Consider the following 12,865-nt stretch of genomic DNA (forward strand, 5'->3'; position numbering starts at 1 on the left):
TTGGCCACAGAGGCTGCCACCAGGACCACAATACCCGGGGACTCCATTGGAACAGTCGCCATTAGAACCAGGAACCTGAAAAACACAAGATTGAGAAATTAAATTTGAAAGCCTTAAACTTTGTTTGAAAATTATTTTGCTAAGTTTGATCCAAATTTTTGATTTTACTCTAAAGTAAATATTTCACTTCAACAGGTGAGTAAGCTTTTGGGGTACTCCGTTTTAGTGGGCCACGGGAGTACCATGGTTTGGGGAGGGTTAGGCCGAGGCATGCCATGGAAGACCGGCATGCCAGCAAACCGATAAAGACATTGTCCTGTGTGTTTAATTTCCAAGTGTTTACGTACCCGCTGTATTTGTCCATCCACAAGCTGGTTGATTTTAGTTTTTTTTTTGTCCTCCTTTTTGGCAATAGGTGTTGGCAAAGAACCGCACCCCATCCACTGAGCCACAGCCGGAGCTCAACCGCCAGCAGCCAGCGCCCGCCAGCATCAATTGCCACTCCAAAGAAAAGGTGGAGCGACCTCCTATGGGGGTACGTGACACCCTTTTAAATATGTTTCAGATTGTGAGTTAGAAGTAAATAGTAATAGCAGCCATTCCTTACCAATTTTGCCAATATGACAAACATCTTTAAATAGAAATATATCCCCTTTTGTTCCAATAATTTTATACAAATGGTTCCGAAATAATCAATCACCAGTTATAAACGGGTAATTTAGGTATTACCTGTTTTCCGATTTTTAATATTAAATTATTTAAAATATACACAAATTCTTCTTCATGTTATTCACATTATTTTTATTTTGAAAAGGGGATTTTTTCATAGAAAATTTGATTCGTACAAAATCTCAGAGTGAAATATCTTTAGATGACACTTAACCCTTTTTAATTGTAATGGGGAAAATTGTGTATGAAATTGCATTTGTTTCCTTATAATATTATCTTATCACTATATTTCATGTCACATTTTGCAAACTAATGAGCAGTAGACTTTATTTTATCTATCTTTATCTATAAATTAAAAACAAATGGAATTTTGCAGTGTAAGTTAAAAATAGGTCGGTTTTATTTATGCAAGGTCATATGTACTAAATTTCAACAGATGGATATTAACTATATATAGGGTGGCCCACAAAACAATTCCTAAATGCAAATGTCTGAACGTTCCGGTGTGTGGAGGAACATCACTTCTTTCATGTAACTGCTGATCGGCTGATCTTGCAGTTGCATATTCTGCCGATCCAATATACAGTCACTCAAATAAGTTTACGTACACATCGTTTACTAAAGGAAAAAACCAGCTAAAAATACTCATGGTATAAAGTTTCTTAAGGTGACTCTTTCTACTTTGCTGAATCACATACTCATCTAGTTAATACGTATAACTAAGGTTCAGATATCACTCTTATTTGCGCCCTAATATCTATGAAAAAGAAAAAAGTAAATCAAAAAAGTTTACGTACACAACCCACATCTCTTTACGTTTTCGCTATTTTATGGGACTTTCGAGGAATTACATGGCTCTTAACATTCCCAGTCGATAGTATAGAAAATATTAGTACCATTCTTCGCAAATTAAGCTTATAGTACGAAGATATAGCTCAAACTAAATCGAGGTGCAGAAATTTCCATATAAATGCAAAAAATTTATTATTATAGTAAATATATTTGTCGTTGTCGTCGTAGCCACATTTCCATGTGGAGATGGCGATCCTCGTCAAACTTCTGTAGATGAGTAAACTCGTTCCGGTTCAAAGGATCGATCGCCGCGGTAACAGTATTTGTGATGATGCTCGGTATTTGTGCAAGAGCCGGTGTCTCTAACTGAGACTCTCCGCTCGATACCAATGTTTGTCCGCGACTGCCGTAGCAGCTACTCCGTATGGAGCATTCCACTATCCGCAACCTGTGAAGGCGTTCGGTAGCTCGCAGCTAAGCTTCTCATGGTAGCAATGAACACCACAAAGATCGGACCTCAATGTTCCGGCCTGTGTGGTGCTTACAGCAACCTGTGGAGGCGTTCTGTAGCTCGTAGTTAAGCTTCTCGTGACAGCAATGAACACCACAAAGATCGGAGGACCAATGAGTGAGGTCATCCAGACAAACCTCCACGGGAGCGAGACTGCTACACACACTCTGAGGGAGAAGATCAGCAAGGGCAAGATTCATATTGTATTACATTAATTCAGGAGCCATGGACGACCTGAAATAAAGTTTCTGGACTGAACCATATCAACTACCAGTTATTCTATGCAAACACTGGTACTCGGCCGAGTACAAATTTGAATAATATATATTCCCCAGATGGAAGACCTCAATCATTGGTCCTCTGGGGAATATATATTATTCAAATTTGTACTCGGCTAATCTTTCGCTTTCGTGTGGCAAGGTTTCCTGCTTTTCGAATGAAAATGACCTTCGTATCCGTCCATCCCACAGGTAAATATGACATGCTGATGCAAGCAGGGTATATCTCCCTAAGCCATGAAACTAGTCTATCAGACACTGCTTGTAATTCAACCGGTGATACATCATTAGGGCCTGGCGACTTAAAGGAGTCGAAACTTCTTATTGCCCAAATGATTTTTGGCTTTGACACAATTTCCCCAATAACCTCCGACGAATGCGTTCCAGTGACAACCTCTTCTAGCGCAACGTTGTCCGTTGGAGAATTTCCCGGGAAATCGGTATCAACGAGTAGTTCTAGAGTTTCCTCACTAGACATTGTCCATACATTCTCTGACTTCTGAATACGCAAATGGAAATTTTGCCCATGAACATTCCACTAAGGAACAGGGGCAAACTTCTCACATATCAATGAGTGCAGTCCGATTCAAGTCACAATTTAAGGCACCACGTTTCCCCAAATGAGACGATTTCGATATCTGACAAGGTCAAATACTTAGGTGTGATCTGAATTGGAAGTGTCACAGGAGCGTACTGAGAAGGCTCACAGATGTTGGGCATTATGTAGAAATGGGGCCTAAATCCGAGGATAGTCCTCTGGCTCTACAGGAGCGTGATTAGACCAATACTTACGCCTCAGTAGTTTTGTGGACTGCTATGGAGAAAAAGTGCAACATAAGGACCATACAACAGGTTCAGAGTACATGTTGTATTGGCATAGGCGGAGCTATGAGGACCACGCTCGCTAGGGCACTGGAGACTATTCTAGATATCCGACCCATTGACATGCAGATTAAGTGTGAGACAGCCACTGCGGCTATGAGACTTAAGACGATGGGAGAATGGATTGAGGATGGGAGCAGCTCATACCATCGCGGTATAATAGAGGCGATGAAAGGAAACCTGGAAGGAAGGGAAGATGTTTCCGATCGGATACCTGAGATGAACCTCGAGTGCGAGGCACTGCTGCCATCGACACAGTCTTTGATTGACGGAACCGTAGTATTGCCGTCTTGAAGATCATGTTACACGGATGGATCAAAGCTAGAGGACAGAGTGGGCCTGGGGGTCTACATTGAGAACCCAGGGACTGAGATCTGTTTTAGACTGCCTGACCATAATGCGGAGATCCTGGCGATCTCGGAATATGTGAGGTGGTGTGGTGCTAACGCGAAGACGTCGGGTGTGAACATCTTTACCGACAGTAAAATTGCCATAAGGGCAATAACTACCATTACGGTAAGGTGACGAACAGTCTTGCAATGTAAGAAGTAGATTAACGCCTTCTCAGAGGATGGAAAAATCCGCATCGTTTGAGTGCCGGGCCATAACGGAGTAAGGGGAAATGAAAGGGCAAACGATTTGGCAGTGAAGGCCAGAGGACCGCCGTCAATAAACTTGGTAAACCCGAAGCCTTTCGGGTCGACGCAATCCGAGTTAAAGGAGTGGGCGACGAATGCGCATGCAACATTGTGGAACCGCGAAACGGTACGTAGGACGGCGAAAATCCTATGGGGGATCCAGATCGTGAGAAGACGAGACTATTACTGAAAGGAAGTAAGAGGGAAGTCAGTATAGCTATTGGTATTATAACGGGACACATGGGACTACGAGCTCACTTATGTAAAATCGGTGCGGCAAGTGATAGCATGTGTAGGGCATGCGGGGAAGATGATGAGACGTAGAAGCATTTCTTTTGTGATTGCCCGGCTTTCGCGTCTAACAAATACCGACACTTAGATGGGGACACAATACCAGACATGAACCAACTTAGGGGAGTGGTATTGAATACAATTAGGGATTTTGTAAGTAGCACGGAATTCCTAACTTAAATTTTTCTTTTTAGAGGGTACTTTGTAGTTTTTAGAGTGCACAACAAGCCGATTACTGGCTTAGGTGTATGTCCATAGTGGCAAGGGGCGAATTATTATCTGCACCCTCTTTTCAACCGAACACCCAACCTAAAGTTCATTTTACAAATTTAATAAATCATTGCACGTATTGTTTACATTTAAATATCATGATTATTTTACTAAATATTTATTATCTTTCTATTACACAGAAATTTACTGACGGCATTACAAATAAACTGGTTGGCTGTTTTTATAATCTTCCGGATGGTTGTCCAATTTCATCAATTGCCAATGGCATCAATGGTGTCCAGATATGTTCTCAAGAAATCTCCTCGCACAATGGGGGTGGAGAAATTGCCAACGATGATAATAACGATTCCGGAAATCTCAGTGACCCTGATGCTGACACCTATGCAGAGTCACAAACGATACAACAGAACACAAACAATACGAGCGAGACGAAGAGTAACGACGTAATACTCGTTCGAGTTTATGGCAATAAAACGGACCTGCTTATAGATCGCAAAGCCGAAACGAGAAATATAATGCTATTGCATAGGTATGGATTTGCACCCACATTGTATGCGACATTTAAAAATGGCTTGGTCTATGACTTTGTACCTGGTGTGACCCTCAACACAGAAAGCGTCCACCTGCCTGAAGTGTGGGCGCTTGTTGCTCAACGTATGGCGGATATGCATAGGTTGGTGAAGCCTGACTGGAGTCGAAATGCAGACGCCAAACCTGTGGCAATGTTGTGGAAGAAATCGCAAAGCTTTTTTGACCTAGTACCTGAACGATTCAGCGATGCCGACAAGCACAAAAGGTAATTTTCGCATATCAAACGCAATGATATTTTATATATTTTGTTGCAAAGTGCCAAAAACAAATTCATTATTTTGTAGAACACGTCGTCGAGCGGTCGTCCCCAGAGGGCGAACGGATCGGATTGAGTACGAACGGAAGCACCCAGCGAGGGTGCTTGGGTGGCTGTCGTGTTTAGCAACGAGTTAGTCGACACTTTGTTGTTATATTCGTCGTTCGTCCTTCGTTCGTATTCATTTTGTCATAAGAAAGAATTCAGATCAGATCAGTAATCAGTTGTGATACAACACAATGAGAAAGCAAAGTAACAAAAACACAATCATGCATGTTCATGTGTGTTACATGCTCTCACATCCTCTTAAAATCGTATTAATCTATGCATCTTCATCTCTTTTTTGATCTTTTGTTGAACTCTAAGCAGACTTGAAGGCGTTTTCTTACCTATTAAACGCATGCGTGATGAATTCGCAGAATTGTACAAACGTCTGGAGGCACTGGACTCGCCCGTTGTGTTCGCACACAACGACCTTCTACTGGGCAATGTTATTTATACGGAATCTCGGAAAACAGTCACCTTTATTGACTACGAATATGCGGACTACAATTTTCAAGCTTTCGATATTGGAAATCATTTTACGGAATTTGCCGGTGTCGATACCGTCGACTACACTCGCTATCCAAGTCGCGATTTTCAGCTGAAATGGCTTCGAGTGTATTTACAGTCGTACCTGCAAAAGAACGATGTGTGTGATGCAGAGGTTGAACGTCTCTTTGTGCAGGTAAATCAATTTGCTTTGGCTGCCCATTTCTTCTGGACTATTTGGAGTCTAATACAAGCCGAACATTCCACTATTGATTTTGATTATGTGGGGTAAGTATATAGCGGATATTGTGTTAAGATTTTCTCCCAGGATAGAATATAATTCAACCCACCACCATAGAATTGGAAGTATACTCAATGCCTCAACTCCGTTTGTAACACCTAGAAATAGCTATACGTTGGAGTGCAAAATTGGTACATGGGTTTTTTTTTAATAGTAATAGTAATGTGCCAATTACGTCAACTATTCATTGATATGGCTTGCAAGATGAATGTTATCCCTTTTTTTTATTTATTTCAATATCTGAATATGAAATACAACATTATACGAAATTCTATTTTTTTCTTTCTGTATTGGTTTATATTGGGTTGCCCAAAAAGTAATTGCGGATTTTTCATATAATCGGCGTTGACAATTTTTTTTACAGCTTGTGACTCTGTAATTGCATTCGTTCTTCTGTCAGTTATCAGCTGTTACTTTTAGCCTGCTTTAGAAAAAAAGTGTAAAAAAGTATATTTGATTAAAGTTCATTCTAAGTATTGTTAAAAATGCATTTACTTTCTTTTAAAAAATCCGCAATTACTTTTTGGGCAACCCAATATTTGCATAAAGCTCTACCAATTTAAAAGCCCAATTTTGTGACAAATGACAATTAAGTTGCCATAGCGAATAGGCAACAATCAGAAGCTTATTGCTTATATAACAGTTTGTTATGTCTTCATCCTTAATTCGTTAGCTAAGTTTTTGTGTGCATCTTATTCCATTGATTTTTGCTCATACGGTGAGTCCACACTGATGCTGCATATTTTACCACTGACCAGCAAGCGATTCGAGGACCTTGTTTCTTCCCTAACTTTGAAACTTTGTCAACTGTCACACCAACTCTCAAAATAGATAGTCACACATATTCACACTTACATTCAGCTGCTGGCATACTTCCGCTATCCATGTAGAGATCAATATGGTTGACGATTGGGTGAAGTATACCTTCAAATATCTATAAGGTAGACGTCCAACCTATCGCAGGCGTCATATAAGGGTGTCTGAATCCATGATCGAATGATCTCGATGCCGCCTGAAGGGCGGAAGGGATGGACAATATGGAGATGTATAGTAGTACTGGGCATATAACTCGACCTTGAGTATCTCTCTGAGTCGATGGAGGGATAAACGAGTCTTCTAGATTTCGGTATTATCTAAGGACCTGACGAACCTATGGAGTATCCTGAGAATGACGGAACTTGGACGGAGTCTAGGTCAGGTTTTGGCGACGCAATTTACCAAGTGACGGGCCAATCTTGTTGTTGTTGTTGTAGCAGTTTATTGTGTTCTATCTTTCGTCTGCTTGATTGTGTTGAGTGTCAAGACCCAGGAACCCTACGACCAAGATGGGGTGCGTCCACAAGGATCTGAGTCTGAGTCGAGTGGGTCTGGCCGGACAGTTGAACAGGTGACGTGTATCATGCGGTCCCTGGTTACAATCGGGACATCCATCTTGCACGTCGGCATCAATCCTAGGAGTTGAGGCGGCTGCATCTGCGGAACGTATTCGAGCCAGAACTACTCTGGTTTGCCGGGGGAGGTCAATTTCTTCAGGTGCAATGAGAGGCGGTCGTTCTCTAAGGATTACATTCACTCGGTAGCCAATTACCGCATCTGCTACCGTGTCTGCATGAATGTTGTCTAGACCTGCTTGATATGCCGCTTGATCTAGAGGTTCTCTCTTGTAGCGCTGAACCTCACGCTCTAGATCGTGTTAATCTACTTTTAGACTACTGGGCCTAGGATATCTATCCACAAGATGGTGATTTGGATGGTCTCTGCGATAACAGCCCAAAAGGTATTGCTTAGGATCTTTGTCTCCTGATAGAGGTGGTCCACATGAGAATTGAGGAGACAGCCCGCCGCAGCTCGGAGGGCGGCATTCTGGCAGATCTGAATATTATTCCACTGCGTGTCATAAAGTTGACGAGACCATACTGGCGCTGCATAACTTACCACAGACCGGCCAATTGCTTTGTACGTGGTCAACAAGGTTTCTTTGTCTACACCCCAAGTGCTGCCAGCAAGTGACTTGAGGACTTTGTTTCTACTTTTGACTGTATCGCAAATTGCTGTGGCATGTGGGAAGAATCTGTAAGAGCTGTCAAATGTGCCGCCAAGTGTTTTGGGACACTTGGAGGTCGGAATCATTTCTCCATCGACCATCACAGTCAGCTCAGTATTCACCTCACGCGTATTTGTAGTGAATAATGTGGCTGAAGATTTGGTGGCAGATATCTCAGATTTCTTACAGCGAAATATGAGGCAAGTTCGTTGAGGTAGACGTTCAGCCTAGAAATTGACGGTTGAACAACCTGGCGCATCTCTTCGGATAAGTCACCGTTATTTCGCCAAAAGTGACTGAGGTCCTGTCATCCCATCTACTGGGATTGGAGAGTGACTTAACAGTAGACCACAGTTTGCCTACACCGGTGCCTAAGTTACATTGCTCCATGTGTTTTAGCCAAAAATTCGGCTTATGTTTGTTGACTACCCTGTTTATTTCCAGATTCAGCTCGCTGATTCTGGGGTTAGTGGTGTCCATACTGCGTGCTCCAGGAAATTGGGCCGAACTTGGGGGATTCGACCAGCTGGTATAAAGCGAGCGGCTGCTGCTAATGATGTCTCGGAATTTCCTCTCGGCCACTAGCACATCCGAAAGTGTTGGTAGTTCACTGAAGCGGCGATTTCGATAAATTTCCGCCGCTCAGAGGTTATGAAGTCGGGTGGTCGGTCGATGGTGTGAATTATGGGGAGGAGGTCTGACCCCAAAGAGATGATGGCTTGCCAGGATACGTCACTCAGGGGATGCAATGGAGATGTCTGGTGAGCTGCTGCACCTCCTCGTAATCCTAGTGGGGGCATCCTCATTCACCGTGCAAAACATGGAGCTTTGAATCTGCTCTGTAAAAGCTATGCCACGCTGGTCGTTACCTAGGGGAGAATGCCATAAAGTGTGATGCGCATTAAAGTCTCCTAAAACCCAACGATTATGGCCAGATAGTAACCCATTGGGACACAGCTACCAACCGGTGGTATGTACACGTTGTATAGCTCTATCTCGGGGGTACCGAACCTGTCTGCTATCGCCATGCACTCCATGTAGGGGTCACTAGCGCCAGGCGCATGCGAGATGGGTATATATTACACGGAATGGTGTATCACAAAGGCAAATCCCCCACCTCCATTTCTTGAGCGATCCTTACGTAGCACTTTGTCTCCTGTATCGGTGCGACCAATATATCTTTCCGACTCATGAAATCCACAATCTCCTCGATCTTGCCACGGAGTCCGTTGCAGTTTAGCTGCAAAAACGATACACTTCCCGGCACTGGCCTGACAATATTTAGGCTGGGATGCTGCCGTTGCGTATATTGCCGCACGGGAGAGGTCGGGGGGTCACATAGTCCAACGACGAGACGCAGAAGGCGGCGACGATGACGCTTGTGACCCACTGCTGGCTATGTTCGCACAGCACCTTGCTGCGACATAACCAGTATGACTATACTCCCGTAGTGAAGTGAGGCCAGAGCAAGATCGGAAATGTACCCACTCCATGCACCGGTTACACCTCAACGACACCGACCGATGATGGAGGCGGTTCTGGTAAGCCGAACAGAACCAGGGTCCGGGGTTCTTTTCAATCCCTGCACGGACCAGAATCGTGCGGAAAAGGCACTACGGGGTGTGCCTCTCCCATGACGAAAAGGCCTGGCTGGAGGGACGTGTTTGCGTTGTCCTCAAATAGTTTGGCATGGCTGACCGTGTCGAATGCCTTCGATAGGTCCATTGGCACGAGGACCGTCCTATCACATGGCCTGGGCTGATTGAAGCCACGGCAAATGTGTGCGGTGATGTCATGCAAAGCTGTTGTGCTATGCAATCTTCGAAATCCATGTTGATGCCCGGCGAATGGAAATTCTCCTACGAGGCTCCGAAGGAGTAATACCTCAAGCTTCTTCGCCGCTGGTGAGAGAAGGGAGATCGACGTCGGCGTTGACAAATTTTTTCACAGCTTGTGACTCTGTAATTGCATTCTTTCTTCTGTCAGTTATCAGCTGTTACTTTTAGCTTGCTTTAGAAAAAAAGTGTAAAAAAAGTATATTTGATTAAAGTTCATTCTAAGTTTTATTAAAAATGCATTTACTTTCTTTTAAAAAATCCGCAATTACTTTTTGGGCAACCCAATACATATTGTAATTTGTAGTTGCTGTAGTTTGCTAAACAACATGTATAGTGATTTATGTTGTAAATGAGCTAGAAAATGATCATAGTATCCTTCGTGGTGGTGGGTATCCAAGGTTCAGTCCAGCCGAATTTACTGATTTTCTTTTTTTAATTATAATGTCTTATTTTATTTGAATTTTTCTTACAGGTATGCTTTCTTACGTTACAATGAGTATAAGGCCAGAAAACAAGAATTCCTTTTGTTGGACGGATGTCTGCCCAAATGTAAAATATAGACCAGAATGGCGTCATTTCGAGTGCTCTGTCTCACAAGGTGCTGTGCTGTGCTGTGCATAGGTTCACGGGTAGCCGGTACCTTTATACCCAAATCACGCCCACCTCTACTCCAAGATAACAAAACGGCATTTACAAACCCCCTTTCCTTAACTATAGTTGAAAACCCCCAAACATTTGCATTCCGCGAGCATATTATGATTTCTTATTCGAGCTTTTATTATATGTTATGTTTTATGAAATGTAATACTTAATTGTGTGATTTATTTGGTAACAGTTTTTAAGCTGCAAAATTGACGAATGAATATTTTGAGTTTTTATTTATTTTGTGTTGAGCAGTAGAAGGCAAACATTTTTGTTTGGCTTTGCTGTATATTTTACATGCTAACACACTTTACCTTCCATAAGTTAGGCATTTATCTATTTTTGTATACTCTCTCCTAGGACCCTGTTCTTTCGCGCCTCTAAAATAGACAACATACATAGTATGTACACTTCTTTTGTATTGGCATTTCGTTTTTAAATTTTTATATCGCTATGACCTTGTTTCTGTTTTCTGCTTTTAAGGCAGTGCCTTTCCAATAACTTGTGTTGACTTTTTACCAAAAAAAAATAGCTTCTGCATATTAGGTACTTGAACAATTCCTTGTTGAAAAGCCTTCCACTAAAGTTGTTGTTAACATTTTAGTTCGCCTCACCCAGCTTGTTTTGAAACCATATGTCAGCTTGTAATCCCATTTTGTATGTTTATTTGTGCTATACAATAAGATTTATCTTAATATTTATCTAAGACAAAACAACAAGAATATTATGAACTAGGAAAGCAAACAATGTTAAAAATGTATACATTATTTTTTTTTTTTTTTATTTGTAACGTTCTCAAATTTTTAAGATACATTTACTATCTGTTTTGTTTGATCTAAATATACTATTGAATAAATCGGTTTTGAAAATGAAAAAAATAAAAACTTAGGTGTTAATTTTATTTGCTAATAAATATCCAATTAACATGCATACTGTGAAAAGCTACGATGGTTGGGAATTGTGTCAGCCAGTCGCGTTGCCTGTCAGACTCTGGGCTTACTTAACCTTTAACTGGTGGGGTGAAATTTTTTGCCTACCTTGTGACGTGGTGGTAAATTTTTGAACGCTTTTTTATAAAGCCCATTAAGCGCCTCGTTTCCCTAAGAAATGCATTGGTACCGAAAATTTCACCTGCAGAGTTACGCAGCTCAAATGAAATGTTCTTTGCGTAACTGGGTGGTAATCCCATGGCTGCCGGTTGTACGCAACGGATTGACCCGATGGAACCCTTCATCGGCAAGGGCTGCCACCTCAGTGTACTTGTTCGTCCAATTTCCCGGAGCACGCAGTATGGACCCCACTAACCCCAGAATCAGCGAGCTGAATCTGGAACTAAAACAGTGTAGTCAACGAACATAAGCGGAATTTGTGGCTCGTATGGCCGGTGTAGGCAAACTGTGGTCTACTGTTAAGTCACTCTCGAACCCCGGTAGACGGGATGACAGGACGTCAGTCACTTTTGGCGAAATAACCGTTGGTTATTTTGTTCAACCGTCAATTGATTGTGAAATCCTGAGAGTGACAGGGCAAGGAGGAGAGCCATTCGCCGTGTTCGTGGTCTCCGAGCCGATGAACAGCCATCACAATTTACCGTGGGCGAAGTTACGAATGTCATTCGTGGCGCCAAATCATCCAAGGCCTTGGGCTCCGACGGAATCTCTACATTGGTGTTGAAGAATCTGGATTCACCTGGAGTTGAGTGCCTTACTACTGTTCTCAACCTGTCTCTGAACACTCTTATAGTTCCCGATATGTGGAAAATGGGCAGAATGATCCCTCTACTGAAGCCTGGAAAGGACCCGGGCTCCCTTCTCTCACCAGCGGTGAAGAAGCTTGAGGCATTACTCCTCCCGAGCCTCGTAGGAGAATTTCCATTCGCCGAGCATCAACATGGATTTCGAAGACTGCATAGCACAACAGCTTTGCATGCCATCACTGCACACATTTGCCGTGGCTTCAATCAGCCCAGGCCATGTGATAGGACGGTCCTCGTGGCACTGGACCTATCGAAGGCATTCGACACGGTCAGCCATATCAAACTATTTGAGGACAACGCCAAAACGTCCCTCCAGCCAGGCCTTTTCGTCATGGGAGTGGCAAACGCCGGAGTGCCTTTTCCGCACGATTCTGGTCCGTGCAGGGATTGAAAAGAACCCCGGACCCTGGTTCTGTTCGGTTTGCCAGAACCGCCTCCTTCATCGGTGGGTGTCGGTGAGGTGTAACCGGTGCATGGAGTGGGTACATTTCCGATCTTGCTCTGGCCTCACTTCACTACGGGAGTATAGTCATACTGGATATGTTGCAAGATGCTGTGCGAACATAGCCAGCAGTGGGTCATAAGCGTCATCGTCGCCGCCTTATGCGTTCTCG

The 12,865-nt window shown here is 43.0% G+C and overlaps 1 protein-coding gene across 1 annotated transcript in view; it reads left to right on the top strand.

Annotated features, from left to right (window-relative positions):
• LOC106080763 (ethanolamine kinase) overlaps positions 1 to 11,379 on the top strand; it is a 41,450-nt gene extending 30,071 nt beyond the window's left edge. Inside the window, exons 2-4 of the mRNA XM_013242290.2 lie at positions 4,472 to 5,088; positions 5,509 to 5,958; positions 10,326 to 11,379. Of these exons, the coding sequence (XP_013097744.2) occupies positions 4,472 to 5,088; positions 5,509 to 5,958; positions 10,326 to 10,413 (1,155 nt within the window). The 3' untranslated portion in view covers positions 10,414 to 11,379. The remainder of the gene's footprint in view (positions 1 to 4,471; positions 5,089 to 5,508; positions 5,959 to 10,325) is intronic.
• Positions 11,380 to 12,865: the final 1,486 nt, after the last annotated feature.

The sequence above is a fragment of the Stomoxys calcitrans genome, chromosome 4 (assembly GCF_963082655.1).
Source record: "Stomoxys calcitrans chromosome 4, idStoCalc2.1, whole genome shotgun sequence".
Classification (NCBI taxonomy): domain Eukaryota; kingdom Metazoa; phylum Arthropoda; class Insecta; order Diptera; family Muscidae; genus Stomoxys; species Stomoxys calcitrans.